This window comes from Lycorma delicatula, chromosome 11, assembly GCF_047948215.1.
Source record: "Lycorma delicatula isolate Av1 chromosome 11, ASM4794821v1, whole genome shotgun sequence".
Lineage (NCBI taxonomy): Eukaryota > Metazoa > Arthropoda > Insecta > Hemiptera > Fulgoridae > Lycorma > Lycorma delicatula.
The window spans coordinates 54,974,262-55,000,442 of record NC_134465.1 but is presented as its reverse complement, the minus strand read 5'-3'; the positions used below and the strand labels follow the sequence as shown (position 1 = coordinate 55,000,442).

The 26,181-nt window shown below is 30.1% G+C and overlaps 1 protein-coding gene across 1 annotated transcript in view; it reads left to right on the top strand.

The window, feature by feature from the left end:
• Nucleotides 1-9,014: 9,014 nt before the first annotated feature.
• The window catches only part of LOC142332399 (uncharacterized), a 72,014-nt gene continuing 54,847 nt past the window's right edge, over nt 9,015-26,181 (top strand). Inside the window, exon 1 of the mRNA XM_075378829.1 lies at nt 9,015-9,127. Within this exon, the coding sequence (XP_075234944.1) occupies nt 9,034-9,127 (94 nt within the window). The 5' untranslated portion in view covers nt 9,015-9,033. The remainder of the gene's footprint in view (nt 9,128-26,181) is intronic.

Genomic DNA, 26,181 nt, shown 5'->3' with positions numbered 1-26,181 from the left:
TAACAATGGAATCATATTAATATTCTGAAGTTTACTAATTCCAAAGTATCAAATGCTTATCACTGAATCATTTTTGTTTCATAATGATGAATTTATTCTCTCTTATGTGATATCACTTGCATTCATGAATGTAATTATACTGTAATGAAGTATTTTTGATTCTGCCGATTTCTTAAGTGGTGTAAGAGAGTTTTACTTATTGTTATTAGTAAAATATATACATATCAAAGTATTGTTTTATTTAACATTTTTCCTCCAAATGCAACTTGTGTATTGTAAAAAATGGTAAATTTTATGAAAAAGGTATCAGTCATTAGTATAAGAGACATTAATTAATACTACTTTCTCTGAGAGTAATGATAGTCATTGCGCAACTATTTTTAGTAGATGTCGCTACAGTTGAATATCAGATACATTTCCATAGGCTTTTTGTGCTAATCTAGAACATGATTCAGGCCAATTAAGAAGGTGGTGGGAAACTACTTTATTATTCAATTTTTTAACAGTAAGCTGTCATATGGATGCTTATTATTTTTGAAAATGGTTGTCATCTAGTAAACAAAAATATCATTTGTACAGAAGAAACAGGACTAAAAAGAAATCTATGATAGGAGGGGGCTAAAATATTTTTTTTACGTTTTTAAAATGTACCATTAATTTTAATTATTTTTTTGAATTAGATAATGACATTTTCCTTGTATCAATGCCAAATATTTGCTAACTTAAATATTTTGTTTAAACTTTAATCTTCAAATTAACAAAGTTCCAATGTATTATTATTTTAACTTTTTTTTTTTTTTGACTGCTTACCATATTTTTGTTATCATATCCAAATGGCTTTGATGAAACTGTTAAATTCATTTAGTTGCTTCTATGTTAAAAAAATGTCATTATTGAATTGTTCAATGTAAAACTTGATATAAGCAAATAGTATTTGTTTTGTATAAAGAAAAAATAATGCAATTTCAAAATTTTTATATTTTCAAGTTTGCTTATATGAGACAAAAGAAAATTATTTTTCAGATTTTTTCAATTGTAATATTAAGTAAATTATATTTTTAATACATTATGAGTATATTGTTTATGAAGCTTGTATATATATATATATATATATATATATATATATATATATATATATATATATCATTCATTATGTATATTAAATTTGTCATCCTTCATGATGAAGTGGCAGAATCTCAGCCTTTGATACAGAAGGATCTTACCTGGGTTCAAATCCTAGTTAGGAATGGAATTTTCATTCTATATTCTGATAAATGGATTCTCAAGGTTATGTTAGGTAAAAAAAAAATTGTCAGCAAAAAAATATATCAAATAAAATATGTCCTTCCTCCATTTTCAATATCATAAGCTCAAAAATCTGAAAAAAAATTATTGTTTTTAGTTACTCTTCTCACTTCCAATATAATTAATAATAATGCAATATTATTTAAAGATTTTTTTCTTCCTAATACAATTAATTATCTACAGTCTGCGTTCTTGAAACATTGAAGAGATGTATTGAATGTCTTATAATTGACTTGAAGTAGAGAAAGCCTAACATCATCAATTAGGTCTCAATTTTCCATTTATTCTGGCTGGCACCATTTTACAGCTGCTGATGGATGATAATGAAATGAATTCTTTGTAGCATGTGATAAAATGTCATACTTTAATGGAATTTGATCCCAGAATTTCTAGATGTAAAGCAGAAACACTACCACAGAAATTGGCATTTTTCTTTGATTAAAAAAAATTAATTAATGGAAATTGTTTTCTTCCAAAAATAAAATGTAATTCATATTTCACATTATACATTTTTATAATCAGTATTTTTCTTCTCAAGCTTACAGTATAATTTAAAATATATCGCTATTTATAAAATATTTTATATTCTTTATATTTTATTATAGTCGTACTGCATAATTTTAAGTACCAATATTGTTTTTTGTCACTGTATTTTAGAATTTACTTAATTAATCTTTTCCTTGATTTTTTATAATGTTTAACACTTTAATAGTTTTATGTATACTATTTATTATGTATGTATGTATGTAATTGCATAAAAATGTATGTATCATTTTATAGCTAGTCATCATCATGCGGAAACAAATATTATTGAATTTATGTCACTCTTAATAAAAATTAAAAATGAATTATATAAAAATAAAGTTGTGTATAACTGAATTTTATTCTAATAAAATTTTATTAAAATAAATGAATTTTTTTTATTATCCCTACTGTCCAGCAAAATACATTTCTTCTATAGTTTTTTGCTGTTTCTTTAGAAACGGAAATTATGTATTTTGTACCTCTATGCACCAAGGAACCATACCATAAAAATTATTTAATGATTGTAAAATATTAAAAATTAGAAGTTATCATGAAAGTCAAAATAGAATTTCATTTAGGAAAAATTATTTCTATTTGTAATATGAGGGTTATTTTTTTTCAAGGTCCGATCGGTCACGAAATTAAAACCACAGTGAAAGTAAAAAATTAATTTTATTTGTAACAAGTACTTACATAGTTATGCTATTTCTCTACATAGTCGCCACTCCAATTTAGACATTTGTCATAGCGTGGTACCAACTTTCCAATATCCTCGTCATAGAACTGAGCCGCCTGTGTATTCGGCCATGTTTCTACACTGGTCTGCAGCTCGATGTCTGTGCCAAAATGTTGTCCTCCTAACCAGCGTTTCATGTTAGCAAAGAGGTGAAAATCGGATGGAGCCAAGTCCGGGCTGTACAGTGGGTGATCAAACACTTACCAATGAAAACGCTGCAGGAGCTTCTTTGTTACAGCTGTAGTGTGCGGCTGAGCATTGTCGTGGAGAAAGACAATGCCTGATGACAACATTCCTCTCCGCTTATTCTGAATTGACCTTCGTAGACGTTGAAGAGTCACACAGTATTAGGTTGCAGTGATGGTCGTGCCACATTCCATGAACTCCATTCCGGTCCCAGAACACAGTAGCCATACACTTTCTGTTGGAGAAGGTTCGCTTGAACTTCTTTGGTTTACTGGGAGAATGACAATGCATCCACTGTTTGGATTGTTCTTTTGTTTCTTCAGTTTCGAAATGGACCCATGTTTCGTCCCCTGTGACAATTTTGTTCAAAAAATCTTCTCATTCATTGTGGTAGCGCTGAAGAAACATTAGGGAGGCATCCATTCTCATTGTTTTGTGATGGTCGAACATCATCTTGGGAATCCATCTCACACACAGTTTGCGGTACTGAAGTCTTTCACTCACAATGGTGTAGAGAGCTGACCTTGAAATTTCAGGAAACGAATCACTCGATACACAAATTGTGAACTGACGATTTTATCGAATTGCCTCATCCACTCGCTTCCTTCCCTGACCGCCTGCATCATGAATATCTGCACATCCTGCTTTAAAGTTCCTGCACCATTTTTGCACTTTGCTGTCACTTATTGAAGTTTCACCGTACACATTACTTATTCGTCGATGAATTTCAGCTGCATTACACCCTCAGCCTGAAGAAATTGAATTACTACACGCACTTCACACTTGGCAGGAGATGCTATTGTTGTAGACATGTTTATGTGTTAGCTGCGTGTTCAGAACTAAACGAAGTGATGCGGTGTGATTGAAGGCCATACTAGAGACGCTGCGCAACACATATGCGCAAAGGTTGATCTGATTTTTGCGTGGGTTTTTATTTCGCGACTGATCGGACCTTGAAAAAAATAACCCTCATAAAATGAATCTGCCTGGCATATCTGGTGGAAAAGTAAAATTGATAAGTAATAAGAAGTTGAAATTTGAAAAACATCTTCACAGGAAGTGTTTTACTTTTCAGATGCGTAATTTTTCTGTTATTAAAAAAGAAATTGGTTAAACCCAAAATAATGATTATTCATATTCTTCCTATCATTCATGATTCTAACCACATTCTTTCTCATTATAATAAAAAAATAGATATATTTTTTATTTTCTTGACTATATAATATTGTATAGCTTTACAGTATACTGTATAAAAGAACGTATGTCATCAAATCTAATTTTGCATGGTGGGGTTTTTGCAGATCTTGATATTTAATGACCATCTCTAATTAAAAAGTACAATTTTCGCATTCAAATATTCCAGAAGATTTTATAGTTGATCTGTCATTGAAAAATTCCTGAAGAATATACATATATGTTGGGTTGTTGTTTTGTTGATATCTCCGGACTGAATTGATCAATGTCATTGAAATTTACCACAATGATTTATGTACATGAGGTATTGTGCAATTAAATTTTGGTCAGTTAGTCAAGGGATCCTCATAAAGGAGTAGAGGCAAAAGACCCTTTTTCTCTTTTGTCATATCTGTGGACTTAAAAAATCTAATAAAACAAACAACCCAAAAAAATTAAATAACAGTCGGAAAAACAGACAGCCAATCAGCAATCATAATAAAATCAAACCAGAACAACACAAAAAAACAAACCATAAGTAAATTCAACAGAATTAAAACTAAAAGGAAACAACAACCTAAATAATAAAGAAATAACTAAACCTAAAATAGGAACCAAAAAATAAATTAAATAATTACCAAAAGAGAGAAAATAAAATTCTCTTTTTAACAATTTTAATGCATCCTAAAAGGCTGAAATAAACCAATAAAACCAATTTTATTTGGACCCCTATGAAACTGAATATATCTCAACACCCTACACTCAAACAAAGTAAAAAGCAACATCCAAAAGAATAAAAACAAATAAAAAAAGATCTAAAAAACATTTACTAATTGTAAAAAATACATTATTAAATTCTGAATCTAAAGCATTTAAATCTGCCAAATTAGTAAATAGATTATTACATTACTTTATCCTTTATCCTTTTGCACCAATTAGAATAAAGTTAGAGAAGATAGAACCAATCTGGCTCACATTGGCTTGAACTCAGATCATGTAAAATTTTAAAGATTGAACAGACCTTAAACTGTAAAACCTACTGGAAAAAGCCACAATAAATTGACTGTGCTAAGGTAGTATAATAATTAGTCTGAGGTCTGGAATGAATGGTTTGATGAGAAATATACTTTATTTTCGATATTTTTTTTGGATTTTATATTTAAGTTCAAAAGCTTAATTGTTAAAGTGGGATGATAAGACCCTATAGATCTTTATTTTTTTTAGCTTATTTAGAAATTTTATTTTTAATAAGATTAAGATACCATAGGGATAACAAAGCGTTATAGATATGAAGAGCTCTTATAGATAGATTTGTTTGCGACCCCGATGTTGGGTTAAAAATTGCTGTGGGGTAGGTATTACTGTTTAAGTTCTGTTCGACCTTTAAAATTCTACAAAGTAAAAATAATTTTTTTTTCTACAAAGTAGATGTACTGGAAAATGTATATCTAGAAACGGATTTCGGGGTTTTATTTATTTACAGTAAGTAAATTTACTGTTCAATTCAGTCGAATCTGATTTTAAAAAAAAAAGTTTTTGTTTAAAAAATTAAGATTAAGTTAAGATTTTTGATGCATGACTAGTTATGCTAATTGTTCTGTATTCTTCACATTTATTTCCTCCTGCTTTCTTTGGTATCATGACTATAACACTCTTTGAAGTCTGACGGAACTTCTCCTTTTTCGTAAATATTACATACCTTTTTTTTTTTTTTGTATAATCTATCAATCACTTCCTCACCTGCACTGCGCAGTAGTTCTGTAGGTATTTCGTCTATTCCAGGGGCCTTTCTGCCATTCATATCTTTGAATGTTCTCTTAAATTCAAATCTCAGTATTGTTTCTCCCCTTTCATCCTCTTTGACTTCCTCTTCTTTGCCTATTTACCATTTTCTAATTCAACACCATTTTCTAATTCATTTCCTCCATATAACTCTTCAATATATTCCATCCACCTCTCCTTTCGTATTATAAATTGGTTAACCATCTTTGTTTAACACATTATTAGATTTTAATTTATGTACCACAAAACTTTCCTGTATGCTCTGTCTATCATTTCTCTTTGCACTTCTGAACACTTTTCTTTAATCCACTCTTCTTTTGCTAGTTTGCACTTCCTGTTTATAGTATTTCTTAATTGTTGATAGCTCCTTTTACTTTCTTCAATATGAAAATAAAACACTAAAGTACATTTTTAACACCAGTCATCTTATACTGCATAGAAACCACACGTCTGACTGGAATGGAAAATTTACTCAAGATAGAAAGGAAAATTTTTAAAACCATCTATGATTCAAGAAGGATACAGATTGAGATCATGCAGAGAGACATATGATAAAATTGAATACCTAGAAATAACGATAAGAAAAAAACAACTAAAATTCTATGGACAAATGGTCCAAATAAACTAGTCAAAGCTAAACAAACAGATTTTTAATAAACTATGGAGCTACAAAGGTCAGGGAGGCTGTGCTAAACAGATAAAAGAAGAGCTCAAAAAGTTCAATATTATAGAAAAATATCTGGATTGAAAGGAATGTAGAAGCAAGATTTTTTGGATCTTACAAAAACTATTATGAACATTTTTCACAGATTGTTACCTGTCAATCAATTTAATCAAAACTGAAATTATAAATAATTTGAATATTTTATTGACTTGTTGATTAATGAAATTCACCTACTAATTAATCTAATTAAAACAATTTATACTAAAATGTAGTTATTTCCATGTCATCACATTCTTTAAAGAATGGAGATCAGTTTATCTTACAAGAAGTTATAATAAAAAAAGTCAGAGAACCTTTAGCTCCATTATTTAAAAATTTAATAAAATTTTCATAATACATTCTCTAATTAAGTAATAAAATGTATTTTGCCTTCAAAATTAAGTACTAAAAAGGTTGATTGATGCAGTATTAATTAATAATCGCCAAAATATTATGGAATTTTTTCAGTTTCTCTTTTTCCGTTTTAGAGTTTACTTCCACTGCCTTATATGTTCTACCATATAAGAAAAGTTATAAAATTATAATAAAGTATTTATGTTGCTTAATAAAGAAATTTGACGAATGTGTTTCCTAATTATACTATTAAGTATTTCTACCTGTATTTTCAGAAATTGGTTTCTATTTAACTAAGAGATTATTTTTTTCTTTTATGTTCAGAAAAGTCTTCTTTTTTCTTTGTAAAAACCAGAGGGGTCTTTTATTACAGATTCATTCCATTCTGATTTAGTAGCATTGTTCTTTTATTAGTATATTTTTTTCTTGTTCATCATCAACAGCACCAAAATTTGGAGTTAAAAAGTCAAAATGAGAATGAAAAATGAATTTTCAATTACAGACTGTGACCTAAATTCTTGTAGTTCAGTAATACTTTGTCTACTAATAGATCAATATTTTCAGTTTTTTTTGTTTCCAAGAAAATATGGAAGGATATTTTTTAATAATTTCCATGCTGGTAATTCCTTAGGCTTCAATTCACTATCAATTATTTATTTACATATTAATTTTCTTGTTTTATTATACTTCTTTGGAATTAGAACCCTAAAAATGTCAAAAAGAACTCTAAACTAAAGGATTCTATGGAATTTTCCATTGAATATTCTTCCTTCTTTCACTTTAATATCATTTAATCATAAAAAAAAAGCTGAATTAAATCTTTGTCTAAATGTTTGTCTGAATCCTTCCCCATCTTTGTCTAAATTTTTGCTTTAACAAAATTCTTCATCAGATCTAGATTTATATGTAAAGGTGATAAAATAACTCAGTGAGGGTCAACAAATGAATTATTCTTAACATTTTGCTGTTCTTGATTGAAATTTCTTTTTTTAGCTGGTCTTTAACTAAGTAATGTTGTTTGTTAGCATACCCGTTCTACAACACAATAAATAATTAATTATATTTTGTAAAGCATGTATTATTCTTCACATTTCTTTGCACTGTTTATTTTGGGAATGGAAAATTTATGTGTTATTTCAAAATCTTGAGATATTTCTCCAGTTAATTTATCTATTAAACAGTTCGCTATTTGTTTTTAATTCAGTCTTATAAAGACTGATAATGAATGTTCCTTCATTATTAATTTACAAAACAAAAATTAGTTGTGGGTGGAAAGATAAGAAAGAAATGTATAAATTCATAATTAAAACAGTTAGGTTGTGGGATTGCTGAAATTACATTTTTAAAAATTTTAAAAGTAAGACATCTTTCATATGCAGAAAAATACCATATGGCATTAGTACTTGTGATAATATAGAATTTAAAAAAAAAGCTTAAGAGCAGACTTTAATTTCCAACCTCCATAGAAGAGTGGAAGTATTTCTGTTCTTCATTACAAGGTTTTGGATTCTGATCCTTGTCAGGTAAAATTTTCTCACGCTAAAAAGTCTTCTTATTATGTTATACTCCTACACAGGTTTTAAACTTATGTGTTGAATTAGCCATCTAAAAAATAATCTTTTATATTATGCTTCCACAAGCACTTTACTTAGTGGTAGGTCAAATTTAATGTTAATGTCTGACTCACTATATACTCAGTCCAAGTCATCAGGAATGATTATAAAAAAAAATGCTGATTCTGAACAACCATAAGAAAGAAAAATATTAGAAAATGTAAAGGAAATAATAAAAGATGTACATAAATTTTATTACATGTAAATTGAAAGATCAGTGCAAACTGAAGGGGATTGAAATAAAAGTTATGTATAGATAAAGTGATACATTTAATTTTTTTTTATTTTCTTAAATGAAAATTTTTTTGGAATTAAATTATTATTGAAACATATTTATTTTAAAACGAATTTTATTGTTTTAGATAACACTGAAAAATTGAACTTGAAGTTAATGATGACAGTGCATTTTTATTTAGTACAGGTAATTTTACAGGGTTTATTCATGATTTCATTAATGCAACGTAGTACAACTTTTACATTATTTATTCATCGCTGTCCTTTGTAAAGTTGAATAATGTATGCACTTTTATACTTTATATTATTATTAAGTAAACGAATAGTTCATTCAAAATCGATGTCATTTACAGTTGTGGCCACCAGATATCGCCTTATCCATTGCAAGGTCACAGTTGTTTGGAGTACATTGACGCGGGAGCATGGCGAATCGTGATGGAATTCCATTGTATACAAGTTTGTTAATATTGTTATTGACACATTGCTACTCGGTGTTTGCCATTCTTGATAAAAAAGGTAACGATTTTAAGTTAATGCATGAAATATTTTAATGTTTAACGGATGCACGCTATTATTTAACGTGCGTATTTTAACCGGTTGTGTTGATTTGTTTTGATAGATAACCTATAACGTAACCAAGATTGTAATCAGCTGTTTGAGTGCAAGCTATTTAAATACCCATGATTCATTTTTTTTTAAATTTTAAAAAGTAACGAAAGGTAGATTATAAAATATAAATTTCGATTAATATAAAATAACATGATTTTAAATGTACTTAATGGTATTAAATCATATTTAGATTCTGTCTGATGCAATTAGCAATCACTATTATGCATTTTAATTTTATGTGCTTACGTTTTATAATAAAATTAATTATAATTGGTGATAGTAATTATTCAAAATGGACTGTATAAAAGATTGAACCAAAAAATTAATATTAAGTATTTGTAAAAAAAAAAAAAAAAATAACAAAAACGAGTAGAAAAATATTTTGAATAAAACAACCCGATGTCTTCTCCCTCGTATTTTTATTGTTATTAATGTCTTTGATAGGTTAATTAAAAATTTGTTTCTCAGAACACATTTTCTCCAGAAAAACTAATACACTTAGTAAACATACATAAGCCGGATTATGTTTGTAAACAAATTGTAACCATGGAAACTAAAATCAAATCGGTGGATAACTTGTGTTAATACCTATCATGGTTAAATTTTAATCCTTTCCTAATTTAGTATTTCGAATTAACAACCTATATTCTGTGTGGTTGTAATCATGAAACAATTTTTTAACAAAAAGAAAAATGTTAAAATTTTGTTTTTTAACATTTAAACATGTTATTAAAATACATTATATTTATAAATATATTCAATAATACTAAATTATTATTCAGTAATGAATAATAATAATAATAGTAATGAATAGTTTTAATTTAAAAAAAATAAAGGATTTTTAATTACAATTAATTCATGGAATGAAAAGAATTAAGTGAAAAAATAATTTATATGTTCAGAAGTTGTCACTTTATTAAAAATTATTCTGTCGGCTTATTTATACATCCGGTGCCTCAGATTTTATTGTATCATTTCAAAACACCATGGTGTGTTTAATTTGAGGATTTCTACAAATTTATTAATTTTCATTCCCTTTCTTTTGTCTTCAGTCATTTGACTGATTTGATGCAGCTCTCCAAGATTCTCTGTCTAGTGTAGTCGTTTCATTTCAGTATACCCCCTACATCCATCCTACATCCCTAACAATTTGTTTTACATATTCCAAACGTGGCCTGCGTACACAATTTTTCCTTCTACCTGTCCCTCCAATATTAAAGTGACTATTCCAGGATGCCTTAATATGTGGCCTATAAGTCTGTCTCTTCTTTTAGCTATATTTTTTCAAATACTTTATTCTTCATCTATTTGCCGCAACACCTCTTCATTTGTCACTTTATCCACCCGTCTGATTTTTAACATTCTCCTATAGCACCGCATTTCAAAAGCTTCTAATCTTTTCTTCTCAGGTTCTCCGATCGTCCAAGTTTCACTTCCATATAAAGCAACGCTCCAAACATGTACTTTCAAAAATCTTTTCCTGACGTTTAAATTAATTTTTGATGTAAAGAAATTATATTTCTGACTGAAGGTTGTTTCGCCTGTGCTATTCAGCATTTTATATCGCTCCTGCTTCGTCCATCTTTAGTAATTCTACTTCCCAAATAACAAAATTCCTCTACCTTCATAATCTTTTTTCCTCCTATTTTCACATTCAGTGGTCCATCTTTGTTATTTCCACTACATTTCAATACTTTCGTTTTGTTCTTGTTTATTTTCATGCGGTAGTTCTTGTGTAGTACTTCATCCATGCCATTCATTGTTTCTTCTAAATCCTTTTTACTCTCAGCTAGAATTACTTTATCATCAGCAAATCGTATCATCTTTATCTTTTCACCTTGTACTGTTAACTCCGAATCTAAATTGTTCCTTAACATCATTAACTGCTAGTTCCTTGTAAAGAGTTTCATTCCTATTTTATGCTTAATTTTTAGAGTTCCACATTCATTGTGGCAAATGGTGATATTATTTATTATTTTAATTTAAAAATAGTATCCTTTAGAGATATCATTTTGAAAATATAACGTAAATTACCTTAGAAAACAAGCTTTCAGTTGTTGTGTGTCCTTTTGTTGCACAAAGATAGCATAGAAATCTATAAAACATGCTTGTATTACGTATAGCTCGCTCTGGTATGGGATTTTTCAGAAATTATAAAAATTTTAAATATTTTTAGGCAATTTTCTTTCATCGGTAATATGACTGGTTTGAAGCTCTTTTTTATTCCTTTCTGCTAATCTTTTACAGGCAACATATTTACTACATCCAAAATACTTAATTATCTGTTTTGTGTAATCCGATGTTTATTTTTTCTCTATGGGTAGTTTTACAATTTGAAATTTTTCCTTCAATCACTGAATTGCTTCTATATACAAGTTGGTGAGCAGCGGGGACAGATTGCATCCTTAACCAATCAAAATCAGCATTTGCTTTTTCTTTACCTTCTATCCTTACAAATGGTACATGATTATATATAACTTCTTTCTATATATTTAAGCCTAAATTTTCTTAAAATCTTATTTCATTCTTCATTATCCTTTCCCCTGATACGTAAATATTATGTTTTATTCCTTTTAAGTCTACTTTATAAAATTAAATTAGGAACAAAATGGCTTTTCTTAAATCCAAGCTCAAAAATTTGCGTTTAACCAATTCATTTTTTTATTTGATGATGTTAGTTATTTGACCAGATTTATGCAAAAACTTCTTTATTCATTTATACACTTAACCTATGTAATAGTTGTAACATAAATCTTAACTTAAAAAAAGTAATAAAGAATTTATTAACTTTATAACAGCTCCAGTTTTGTTTATTACCTTCCAATTGCTTTAACTGGGGTTATTTATCTGGTAAATTTATCTAGTTATTCTCAGCTTATCTAAATATTTGATACATTTTATTTGTGATCTGCATAGTAGCTGTGGGTTGATCCAATTTAATTCGTCATTAAATAAATTTTTATTACAAGCAAAATCTTTTCCGCTGAAAACTATTAACTTATCTATAAAGTCTTAATTCTCTCATCTTTTATGCTATTGTAATTCTAATAGTATGTAACGTGTGGTGTTTAATTATACTTTTCAGTCTAATTTCGCCTTTCTCCCCATGGTAAAGTACTGCAATTAATTTTCATACCATTACGTGTATTATGAAAAGATATGTAATTTTTCAAGTTGTAAATTGTCATTAGTAAAATTAATATAAAATAAAAAACAACGTAAATATTTTTTTTATTACCTACATATTTTTTTTAAAAGAATATCTGTATTTTTTAATTAAATTTTTTATTTTTTGAATTTTGCTTTTAATTGAAGATCAATTTCTCATAGTCGTATTTGTTTTTACACGACTGCCCTAAAAGGAGTGTAATGTATTTAAGATGTATATATGTTTATTCCACCGTAGCTGAACGGCCGAACCAATTTAGATGTATGAACCCGCGTTGGAATCCTTACGTTACCGGGAGCATCATAGGCTCTTTCTCGCTCATATATATATTTAAACAAATTAGAAAAAAAGCTACACTATACATAAAATTTTTTTTACGCCCTCTCAACTATAGAATTATTAAAAAAAAACAGCAAAATGTTTTTTTTTTGTGGTCGCTTACTCCAAAATACAGCTTAATAATGTTGTTCAAAAAATTCACCTTATGATGCGTAATATTCGACGGACTCAGTCATATTGGTATAAAGTCTTCACGGATGTAATGGCAGTGGTCCGAAATTTTGGGACTCCGCATTTCTACTTAACTATCGTGTAATGATCTGCACTGGCCGGACATCCTATTTTTTTTGGCAGTCGTGTTTTTTAATTTTTAACGTATGTAGAATTTTTAGATTGTACTTTTTTAGACGGGTCTATATATTTTCTCGTTATAGCTTCTATAAGATCACGTTTCGCTAGAGACGGGAAAATAAAAATTATCTAACAAATTGTTTATTTAAATTCTAAAACTATACGGCTATTTTGATTGCTGTTTAATTTTCATCAGAAACATCGGAAAAGTAGTATAAATAAAAAAATAAAATACATATAAATAATTAAGTGATTAAAAAATACAAAAGAATGTTGTCGTTTTCGGGATTGCCAACCGAAATTACAATAAAAATTTCTTAACTATTGAAAATCTTCTATTTAGTACGTTTGTATAAATTAAAATTTTAGTGGCCTTTTTAGTGTTATCTTTTTTGTTTTGGCGTTATCTTTTGAGTCTAAATGAGTTTTTTATACAAAAAAAGGAATTAAATCAAAATTTTTGTTTGAAATATATATTTATTAAATTTGTGAACAGATCTTTTTCTGATTATCTTTTGTTTAATTTTTTTTTTTATTTGCTTATATTTCGTAATTTTTAGAAGAATTTATAAATAAGTATAACGTCGGTATGAGTAAGGAACACATTTTTTAATTATACTGGAAAAAATTTGTTTTATAATAATGAAAATGAATATTCTGATAAACACTGGATATAGAAAATTAAAAAAAAAAACTTTTGTGCATTTTAGGTGGTCCGATATGTATAATTTTAAAAAATCGTAGTTTCTTTTTAAAAGAAATCGTAGAATGAAGTATAAACTTTCAAAAGGTTTTTGAGAAATATTTAAACTAAAGGGAGACGAAGTAAAAGAACAAAAAAAACATTTATTTAAATTTTAAGAGAAGGGATTACGTTTTTGAAAAAAAATTTTTTTTTTTTTTTATTATTTATATGTGCATTAGATAAAAAATTTGCTTTAAGTTTTCTCTAAAACTAAAACTCTCTAACTCTAAAATTCCTCTTAAGAAAATCGAAATTGGTTTTTCGCTGTATTCCCACCCTTTAACGAATTTTGAAAAAAATTAATATCATCAATACCCCAAATATAGAGATATTTGAGCCACATTTATAGAAAATCAGTTTGGTCAATTCTGAGATATAAGGCCAAAAGCAACAATACATATTTATTTTCGGTCTTTCTTTTTCCTGTTTAGCCTCCGGGAATTACCGTTCAGGTATTACTTCAGAGGATGAATGAAGATGATATGTATGAATGTAAATGAAGTGTAGTCTTGTACAGTCTTAGTTCGACCATTCCTGAGATGTGTGGTTAATTGAAACCCAACCACCAAAGAACACTGGTATCCACGATCTAGTATTCAAACCGGTTTAAAAATAACTGCCTTAAGTAGGACTTGAACGCTGGAACTCTCGACTTACAAATCAGCTGATTTGGGAAGATCCGTTCACCACTAGACCAACTCGGGAGATCGTGGTGATATAAAAAGGGAGTCGCGAAATTAGCTTACAACTTTACACGTAGACAATAATGAAATAATTAAAAAAAAATCATTTATTATAAACATTTTACTTACATTTATAAGTAAGTGCACATGTAAAGAAAATAAATTGAGATGGTTGGGTTTGTGTTTCATTTGGATGTTTCTTCATACGTTGATCTATGTTAGGAACACACAAAAGCAAATTGTTTTCAACTAATAAAAGACGATTCCTGTAATTATTTTTTAGCGCAACCATAGACGAAGAACCCTTTTCACAGAGGTAAGACATGGCGAAAGGGATTAATTAATATTTTCAATGCTTCTGTGACTAAATTTCCATATTCACTTTGACTAGCAAGCCAAAACGTATCTAAATCTTCAGATGTAAATTGTAATTGTAACGTTTTATCGGAAACATTTCGATGGGTTGGTCTTGAATTTAAAATAATTTTTATCTTCCGGGAAGATAAAAACGATCTAGTATTCAAATCCGTGTAAAAATAATTGACTTTACTAGGATTTGAACGCTGGAACTGTCGACTTCCAAATCAGCTGATTTGGGAAGACGCGTTCACTATTTGACCAACCCTGTGGGTTAATGCTATCCAAACTATGGTGATTAATAGTGTCTTTTTCAACCAGATATTTCTAAATATAATCGGAATTGAGTGAAACTTATCAAAATATTTGCGTTGAAGCCGAATAATATAGATATTAATCTTCTTAATGAAAACATGAACTTTGTCTGTCTTTAATAAAATGTTTTTATCACATTTTTTTAATTCACATTTACGTCGTTTAAATGCGAAAATATATCAGCTAAGTAAGCCAACAACAGTAATTGAATACTAAAAAATTCACTTGCTGAATTATTCTGATCGCGAACATCGGTAGACCTGTCATCGATTTGCCTTGATACTATGTCGTTAGAAAGGAGAATTTTTTCAATTTTTTTGCTTCTTTCACGCTTATTAAAACATTAACCGTTTCAATTGCAGCAGGAAATATGATTTTTTTTTTTGCGATTGTATGGGGTTTGTACATGTTAGCTATTCTTAATGGTACGAGATAAGATGCCTCAAGTGTACTTTTATCAATATGGCGTGGTTGTTGATTTCTCAAAGTATATAATTTTCTTTTGAAAAATTTCAAGGGTTTGCTTTTATGATCCGGATGTTTAGTTTCCAAGTGTCGAATTAATTTTGATGGGCTCATGCTTTCATCGGAGAGGATTTGAAAGCAAACAAGGCACTATGGCTTTCCTTCCGATGAGGTAAAACCATAATCTAAATAACTGAAACTGTATATAATCTTATATTTTTACCAATTGATTCGCTGGATGTAGATGGTTCACTTCGTTTTTTTCTTAAATTTATCCATTTTGCATAAAAATTAATTGGAAAAAACCATTTGATCACATATTAAAAAACCGAAACCTCAATTATTATTATTTTCAATGAAACTACGCTTTTAAAAACTTAAATAACGGCACGCTTCGCATTCGAAACTAAATTGACTTTCTTCAATCCTTTAGCTTATTTTATACTGTTTAGAGTACAACTTGTTAAAACGTATTATATGCATGATCGAACATGACGCTCTTATAGCGAATATTATGAAAGCAGACGAAATTACAAGAAGAAGATACATGAAGTTGGAACCTGTGGATTACTCATGTTTGTGCATTTCATACATGCAAAGTGACTCGGTAAAAGTAGAACTAGACGCGGGGATCGTGCTTCCGCGAACTCGGTTAGCTAGTTCAAAGGGCAACTATGTAGGACATTCTAGATGTCCGGACGAGGCCTCCAACGAAGGCAAAGGCTGAGTTTAAAAATCACCGATGTAAATGTCTACCGAGGCATTTACATCGGTGGCATCCTAACGAGGCCTGGCTTATTATTGTGAGATGTAAAACATTAGAGGGCGAATGACGACTCCCCTTAAAGCCCATCAGGGCTAGGAACGGGGAGGGGGTGGCGACCGGAAGCATCTTCCCCTACGGGGTTGGGATTTCATACATGCATGTTCTGTTGCTATTAATGCAGTTAAATAGTTTTAAAGAAGTTTCGTTGTGGTTGTGGTGGGGGGGGGAGTCGCGAAATATTCATTTTATATATCTTTTTTGATTTTTTGGGGGTCGTGGAGCAAAAAGAGGTGGAGAATCACTGGTGAATTAGTTGGGGACCCACCGAGTTGGTCTAGTGGTGAACGCGTCTTCCCAAGCTTATTTAGAAGTCGAGAGTTCCAGCGTTTAAGTCCTAGTAAAGTCAGTTATTTTTACACTAAATACTAGATCGTGTATACCGGTGTTCTTTGGTGGTTGGTTTCAATTAACCACGCATCTCAGGAATGGTCGACCTGAGACTGTATAACACTACACTTCATTTACACTCATACATATCATCCTCTGAAGTATTATCTGAATGGTAGTTACCGGAGGCTAAAACAGGAAAAAGAATAAGATGAATTAGTTGACCCTAAAACAAACGAGGTATCGGATTTACATGAAGCCTTTAATGAAGCCTTTCTAGATATATTCACCGGAAAAGTAAATGTAACGTTTTAAAACATTGTAACTTATCTTTCTTTTATTATTATTTTTTTTTACAGTTGATGAAATTGACTTTTATGCAATTAACAATATTTGTAAAAATTTCGATTAAAAAAATGAATAACAAGGATTTTAACAGATAATCTAGTGCATGTATCGTTATGAAAAGATGATTACAGTTACTTAGTTGAATGCCGTTATTTATTTTTAAAATATATCGGTTGTGTTTTTTTTTTTAGTGATAGTTACTATACTAGTGTGATTGAGCTCATGCTTGTGTGTATGTTGTGGTTACGGCAGGCAAACCTAAATAGACCTAATAAAAATAAATGGTGTTTCGATTTGGTTCGATGATAAACGCGTAATAGCCAAATAATCGCCGGTATCTGTTTTTTTATTTGATTTCGATTTTATGTAATTTACGCATAAATTTTCATGTCTATCTTTCATTTCTCATAAAATATCATTATTTAAAAGTAACGATTAGGTTCGAATCCCAGGCAGTCTACACATTTTTCATACACTAAAAATTTTTGTATCATATTTCTTTGTACAATATTCATAATTATGTGTGTAGAAATATTTACCTTAAATCAATTCTTATTACAGTCGATTTCATTAGATTATGGTCTAATGCCAGTGTACCTGGCATTAGTTCGTTCGAAATTCGCCGGTAATAGTTCTCAGAACTGGACGGACGGCGAAGTCAACTACCTATGTTAACAGTTCTAATCATGACCTAACCTAAAAGTGAAATGAAAATGAATTTCAGTTCAGTTAATTTGTAACAAAAGGTATTTTCAAAAAATACCTCGTCTTCAGTCATTTGACTGGTTTGATGCAGCTCTCCAAGATTCCCTATCTAGTGCTAGTCGTTTCATTTCAGTATACCCTCTACATCCTACTTCCCTAACAATTTGTTTTACATATTCCAAACGTGGCCTGCCTACACAATTTTTTCCTTCTACCTGTCCTTCCAATATTAAAGCGACTATTCCAGGATGCCTTAGTATGTGGCCTATAAGTCTGTCTCTTCTTTTAACTATATTTTTCCAAATGCTTCTTTCTTCATCTATTTGTCGCAATACTTCATTCTCTCAATTCTTCTGTATAGAATTCTCGTTAAGATTTTTGATGCATGACTAATTAAACTAATTGTTCTGTATTCTTCAAATTTATCTGCCCCTGCTTTCTTTGGTATCATGACTATAACACTTTTTTTGAAGTCTGACGGAAATTCCCCTTTTTCATAAATATTACTCACCAGTTTGTATAATCTATACGTTCCATATAATAAGCAAAAAATAGAAAAATTTGTTACAAAAATTACCGGCCCGATTTCAATTATTAAACAAACTCATATTATTAGTTACCAAGGTTCACTATATAATGTGATTACCACAGTTTTGGTTAGATTTGACAATTATAAATTTGCTGTCACAAATTTATCATCTATTAACGTTTATTCGTTGTTTAAGAAATGAATTCGGGCCGGTAAGAGTTTTGTAACAAATTTTTCAATTTTTTGCTTATTATATGGAATGCTTAAACATTTTTTTATTATCTATTATAGTGTATCTATTATCTATTACATATATTTAACGTGTATTTTTTTTTAAACAAAATTCTAAATTAATAACAGATTTTGGTGATAGAAATGTAATCCCCTTAACCTTTTTTGATATCGGTATCATTTTTGTTAAATTTTTGAATTGAAGAAATTATATCTGCAAGACTCTTACCGTACGGTTTAAAATTTCATTATAATTTTTTTAATTTTTTTTACTGTAAATAATTCCGTAAGAAAATTGTAAATAATCATATGAAGTATATTTATTCTACATTTTGCAATTACATATCTACGCCCAGTTACAACTACCCTACTATTTTAATTAATAAAAAATTAATTTTCTAGCGGTGAAAATTTCTCAACCCTTATCGGGATTCGAACCCAGAACGTTCTGGATGACAGGTACAGAGTGATTTTTTAGTCCTGTTACCCAATTTTAAATGTAATTTAAGAAAGGGAATTTTAGCCGGTTCAGTATCTGGAGAGAAAAAGAAAAATTTCTTTTTCCTCAGTGGAGCGAGTGGTAGCGTGTCAGCCTTTCATCCGGAGGTCCCGGGTTCGAATCCTGGTGAGTCTAACGGTGGTCCTGGAAGAAAAAAAATAGTTGTGTAATAGATCTATCCTGGGTAAATACGTTTACTACTGAGGGATTATGAGTAGAACGCCACTTATTATCTGTAGGAGGCTTTGAAGCAGTTTTTTGCATGTTTTTTTTTGCGATTTTCTGATTAACATTCTGTAAATGATGATCGGGGATGGTTTATAGATTTGAGCTTAACGTCTTGTTTATCCATGATAAGGACATACGGATCCATTCAAGATATTTGTGTAGTTTGTTGTGGACAAAATTTACTGATAGACCATGTGGCGGCCATACAAAAAGTAAAACTTGTATTTACAATGAATATTGCTTGCGAGATTTTTTATATTTTAATTACCGTAACAAATTACGGCCTATCCAACTTAATTATCTACATATTATATATAGCGTATCTAATAATGTTTTAAAAACATTAAAATAAGTTTATAAAAAATAAATGTTTTATAAACAACATTAAAACATGTTAAATTAAAATATTAAAAACATTTAAAAGATAAGTGTATTCAAAAATATAATTTTTTTTTCTGTAGTGAAGTTATGTTTATTTTAAGTGGACACCGAATAAGTAATACTAAAACTGCGGTATAACATTTCGAGAGAGGGGATGATCGGCGTGCGAACCATCTCGCTACCGGAAGTGCGTACTATTCGTTTGTTATATTGTTATTTAACAGAATTCATTGTCAGTGTCCGCTGTCTGCCCTTTATGTTTACTATTTTGTATCATGAAACAGCATTATTTAAAATAACCTTTTTATTAGCTTTTTTTTCCAACGTTAATGAAATTTCTCTTATGTAATTGTAATTTTAATTATTTGTGTTACTATACAATGTTAATTAGATCAGAAAATAACTGTTATTGACTCGATGATTTATTCTATGTTAAATTCTTGATGTTAAGTTTTTACGTACATAATCAAATAAAATTATTATTCTTTGTGAATTGGGTTATACAATTTAAAACCGATATTTATTGAATCTATTTAATTTTAATTTCATCTTTTTTTTTTAGATTATCTTAGAGTGAAATTATGGTATAAATATTTAAAAAAATAAATATTATTTAAATAAAAAAATAGTAAATCACACGAAAATATTTTAATGTTAAAAATATTTGTGGTAGGTAATATTGTGTTCGCTTTATGCTCTGTTAAAAAAAAAACCTGTGGACATGACTTCCTTGTACGCCTATTAAATTACATATACACATTTCTTTTTAAATGAAAAGTACATAAAATTTTAATTCATTAATAACTTCTGAGATTTAAAAAAAAATATTTTTATTGAATTATTATTTATAGTAAAAATGTTTTTACATTCAGAGGTTAATAATTATTAATAACTCAATATATTTAAATTAAAAAAAAAAGTTAAAAAAAGGAGATGAAGTCTGATTCGAACCTATGTTCCCCTTGTAAGATCAAAATATTTCATTAATTATAATTTTATTTAGCTATAACTCTGGAACCAATGAAAATAAGTACCACTTATGATATCGTTGAAAAGCACTCAATAAGGGCTTATTATTGCAGTTAACAAAAAGTGCATATCCACACTTTTTGGATTTTGGGCTTTTTTGAAAACTTTTGGTCCAGTCGATTGCAATAAAATGGGAAGGTGCACAACTAGATGTTTCAACAGTACTAAATCCAAAATTTCAACATCCTACAGTTAATCGTTTTTTAGTAATGCGAGATATGTTTGTACAGACGTCACGCCGAAACTAGTCAAAATGGATTCAGGGATGGTCAAAATGGATATTTCCTTTGAAATCTGAAAACCGAAATTATTCGCGATTATAATACTTCCATTTACTAGTACAAGGAAGTAAAAAACCATTCGCATCGATGTGAATATTTATTTTCTGTTATTTTGTATTGCATTTTTTTTTTTTACTCTATAAATCGTATTTCAAATTTTATTCTACTCTGTAATTTACAGAATACATACATACGTACGAACGTGTATGAATATATCCATCCAGAAAGAATGTGTTTTTTACTTCCTTGTACGAAGTAAAGGAAGTATTGTGATCGCGAAAAATTTCGGTTTTCAGATTTCAGCGGAAATATCCATTTTGACCATCCCTGAATCCATTTTGACTAGTTTCAGCGTGACCTCTGTACGTATGTATCTCGCATAACACTAAAACGATTAGCCGTAGGATGTCCCAAAATTCAAAAAAATCTTGGAATCTTGGAGTAATAAGCCCTTATTGGGAGCTTTACAACGATGTATTTTAAATGGTACTTATTTACATCGGTTCCGAAGTAATAGCAAGATAAAATTTTAATTAATGAAATATTTGTATCTTACAATGGGAAGGCACATCAGTTCAAATCCGACTTCATATACATATATTTTTTTTAACTTTTTTTTTAAATTTAAATATATTGATTTATTAATAATATTTTACCTCTGAATGTAAAAACAGTTTTACGATAAATAATAATTCAATAAAAACAGTAAAAAAAATATGTCACAAGTTATTAATGAATTAAAATTTTATTTACTTTTCATTTAAAAAATATATGTATATGTAATTTAATAGGTGTACAAGGAAGTCATGTGGTGTCCACGTCAGAGTTTTTTGTTCTTGGCGTCTTAATGATGTCCTTAAGGTGTAAAAGGTGGAGATTTTTCATAACCTGAGTAGATGGTATTTTGACAAATCGCCAAACAGCTGCAGATAGCGGCGATAAAGGAAAAAAATTTTTCTTTAGTTCCTTTAAAAATATTATGGAATGTTAAATTATGGAATTAAATGGATAAGTTACCAAAAATTTGGGAATAAAACAAGACTATCCGTAATTTCCTTATTTTAAAACGAAATATTAAGGTTTAAACTCATCGGCAATGGTATAGCTTGGCTAAATATAGAAGAATAATTAATCGAAACATCCATATTTTGCAGGATGTGCATGAGAGTTATTTTCATCATGTCTTTTTACTGCGTGTGTTGTTATGTGAAGACTTTTTTCTATCAAGATTCTTTTATATTATCACCTTGTTATACAGTACAATAAATAAATGGTATTTATGTATTTTTATTACTATTTGAAAAAAATAAATAAAAAAAAACATTATTGACTGACCTACTGTAATATTCCCGTTTATTTTTTACCCCGTGATAAATTGAGCTAACTTCATAAATCAAAGTACGGTATTGTGTGACGTCGGATCACTGAGTCTTTTCAATAGTGTTTCGCATGCAACCTATAAGCTAAATATAGAATTATATATTTATTTTTGATCCTACTTCACTTAACTTAACGTCTTTGTTTCAGTTTCTTTTATTTTTTCCTTTTAAAATTCGTTTTATTCCTTTTATCTATGCTAAATTCTAATACTTAAAAAAATATATCCTTTAGTAAAGATTTTAAGTGTGTCAATATAATATATATATATATAAAGCATACAATTTAACCTATATTTAATACTAGTATCCCCCGTCGCTCCTTCGTCTGCGTTGTATGCGTATAAAACTTCAAAAATTGTAAATAGTTTTTTTATTAATTGCGTGTAGACTGTTGCTCTCCAGAGGCCAGCTCTCTAGAGTTATTGCTTTTCACATCCTACTGGATAAAATCAGGAGGATATTGAAGTTGTTGAATACATTGGCAGCTCGTAGCTAAAATTAGTGAGGGTGCTGCTCCAGAAAATGTGTTTTCTGAGCCTTTTCATGGCCATGGTTAGGTAAAATAAAAGAATCGAAAAAAATGAATCAAACAGAATAGCTGGAAGCAGAATAATAATCTAATTCTACACTTTATCGCATTCAAGAATATGGTACACGGTTTTTAAGCACATAAACCGTATTCGGTTAAACCAAATAAATAATAAAATGCCAATACGAATAATATTCTTTAGTATTATTACTTTATTTTTTACTTAATTAGTTTTTACTAATTACCTTCTCTTTCTCCCTTCCAGCGTGTTTTTGGACAGATTTGGCAATTAAAGAGTCCTTACTTTCCACCACCTTCCGATCGGTACTGAAAAAACAACTAAACCGCTTTCATATTCCTTCCACCGACTAAAATAGAAAAGGGAACGTTCCATATACACGCGGAGTAAAAAAAAAACTATCTTCTACCAGCATGCCAGAGTTGGCACTGCGGGAGCGACAGTGCTCTGCCTCCCGTGCAGCTTCCTACGTGCGCATGTGCACAACAGCCAAACACCACGTCGCTGGAACTGTGAAGCGTACAGTTTTGTACAAAGATTTTTGTATCTTTTTTCGTAAACTGAGGAATGGCTACTGACATTAAAGATTATATATTGTACAAGTATAAAGAAAGAATTAAAAGCAAAAATGACTCATTATATTAAATGTTATCGATAATATAATGTGTTAAACAAAGATGGTACACCAATATATAATACGAAAGGTAAAGTCGATAGATGGGTGGAATATATTGAAGAGTTATACGGAGGAAATGAATTAGAAAATGGTGTTATAGAGGAAGAAGAGGAAGTTGAGGAGGATGAAATGGGAGAAACAATACTGAGATCTGAATTTAAGAGAGCATTAAAAGATTTAAATGGCAGAAAGGCTCCTGGAATAGACGGAATACCTGTAGAATTACTGCGCAGTGCAGGTGAGGAAGCGATTGATAGATTATACAAACTGGTGTGTAATATTTATGAAAATGGGGAATTTCCATCAGACTTCAAAAAAAGTGTTATAGTTATGATACCAAAGAAAGCAGGGGCAGATAAATGTGAAGAATACAGAACAATTAGTTTAACTAGTCATGCATCAAAAATCTTAACTAGAATTTTATACAGAAGAATTGAGAGGAGAGTGAAAGAAGTGTTAGGAGAAGACCAATTTGGTTTCAGGAAAAGTATAGGGACAAGGGAAGCAATTTTAGGCCTCAGATTAATAGTAGAAGGAAGATTAAAGAAAAACAAACCGACATACTTGGCGTTTATAGACCTAGAAAAGGCTTTCGATAACGTAGACTGGAATAAAATGTTCAGCATTTTAAAAAAATTAGGGTTCAAATACAGAGATAGAAGAACAATTGCTAACATGTACAGGAACCAAACAGCAACAATAATAATTGAAGAACATAAGAAAGAAGCCCTAATAAGAAAGGGAGTCCGACAAGGATGTTCCCTATCGCCGTTACTTTTTAATCTTTACATGGAACTAGCAGTTAATGATGTTAAAGAACAATTTAGATTCGGAGTAACAGTACAAGGTGAAAAGATAAAGATGCTACGATTTGCTGATGATATAGTAATTCTAGCCGAGAGTAAAAAGGATTTAGAAGAAACAATGAACGGCATAGATGAAGTCCTACGCAAAAACTATTGCATGAAAATAAACAAGAACAAAACAAAAGTAATGAAATGTAGTAGAAATAACAAAGATGGACCACTGAATGTGAAAATAGGAGGAGAAAAGATTATGGAGGTAGAAGAATTTTGTTATTTGGGAAGTAAAATTACTAAAGATGGACGAAGCAGGAGCGATATAAAATGCCGAATAGCACAAGCTAAACGAGCCTTCAGTAAGAAATATAATTTGTTTACATCAAAAATGAATTTAAATGTCAGGAAAAGATTTTTGAAAGTGTATGTTTGGAGTGTCGCTTTATATGGAAGTGAAACTTGGACAATCGGAGTATCTGAGAAGAAAAGATTAGAAGCTTTTGAAATGTGGTGCTATAGGAGAATGTTAAAAATCAGATGGGTGGATAAAGTGACAAATGAAGAGGTATTGCGGCAAATAGATGAAGAAAGTAGCATTTGGAAAAATATAGTTAAAAGAAGAAACAGACTTATAGGCCACATACTAAGGCATCCTGGAATAGTCCCTTTAATATTGGAAGGACAGGTAGAAGGGAAAAATTGTGTAGGCAGGCCACGTTTGGAGTATGTAAAACAAATTGTTGGGGATGTAGGATGTAGAGGGTATACTGAAATGAAACGACTAGCACTAGATAGGGAATCTTGGAGAGCTGCATCAAACCAGTCAAATGACTGAAGACAAAAAAAAAAAATCGATAATATAAAGTGGAAATAGGGGGTGCTGCAGTTCCACAGTTCCTATACGCGAGCCGCCACTGGTTCAAGAATTGCTTTGCTCCCGCACAGTGAAGTTCAGTAGTTTTATAGTTTTTTTTTTGGCATCGCAGTGGTTAATTATTTGATTATCTTTCAAATTTAGATAGTCAGTTTCACGGTGATATTCATATTTGACACCTATCATATTTCTCAAAGGTTAAACTCGAGCCAAGAAGGTTAAAGGTTAAATTTTGAGCCGAGAGTATACGTTGCTCTTTGAGAACTTTCTGATGTAGATTAACGTTGTCTACGATGATAAATTTTATTAATCTTAGAAGTTCTTCCTCGCATCTGTGCCTCATCGACCTTGGCGTTATGAAAATAATAATACTGAATTCAAAGTCGAATCTATTCCAATTATACTTTTGTTTCTTCAGTTTCGAAATGGATCTATGTCTCGTACCCTGTGACAATTTTTTTCAAAAATTCTTCTCCTTCATTGTGGTAGCACTGTGCAGAAACGTTAGGGAGGCGTCCATTCTCATTGTTTTGTGATGGTCGGATAGCATCTTGGGAACCCATCTCGCACACAGTTTACGGTACTGAAGTCTCTTACTCACAATGGTGTAGAGAGCTGGCCTTGAAATTTCATGAAACGAATCGCTCAATACATAAATTGTGAACCGACGATTTTCTCGAATCGCTTCATCCACTTGCTGAACGAGATCATCGGTTGACACTCGCTTCCTTCCCTGACCGCCTGCATCATGAACATCTGCACGTCCTGCTTTAAAGTTCCTGCACCATTGTCGCATTTTGCTGTCACTCATTGAAGTTTCACCGTACACATTACTTATTCGTCGATGAATTTTAACTGCATTACACCTCTAAGCCTGAAGAAATCGAATTACCGCACGCACTTCACACATTGCGGGAGATGCTATTGTTTAATCTT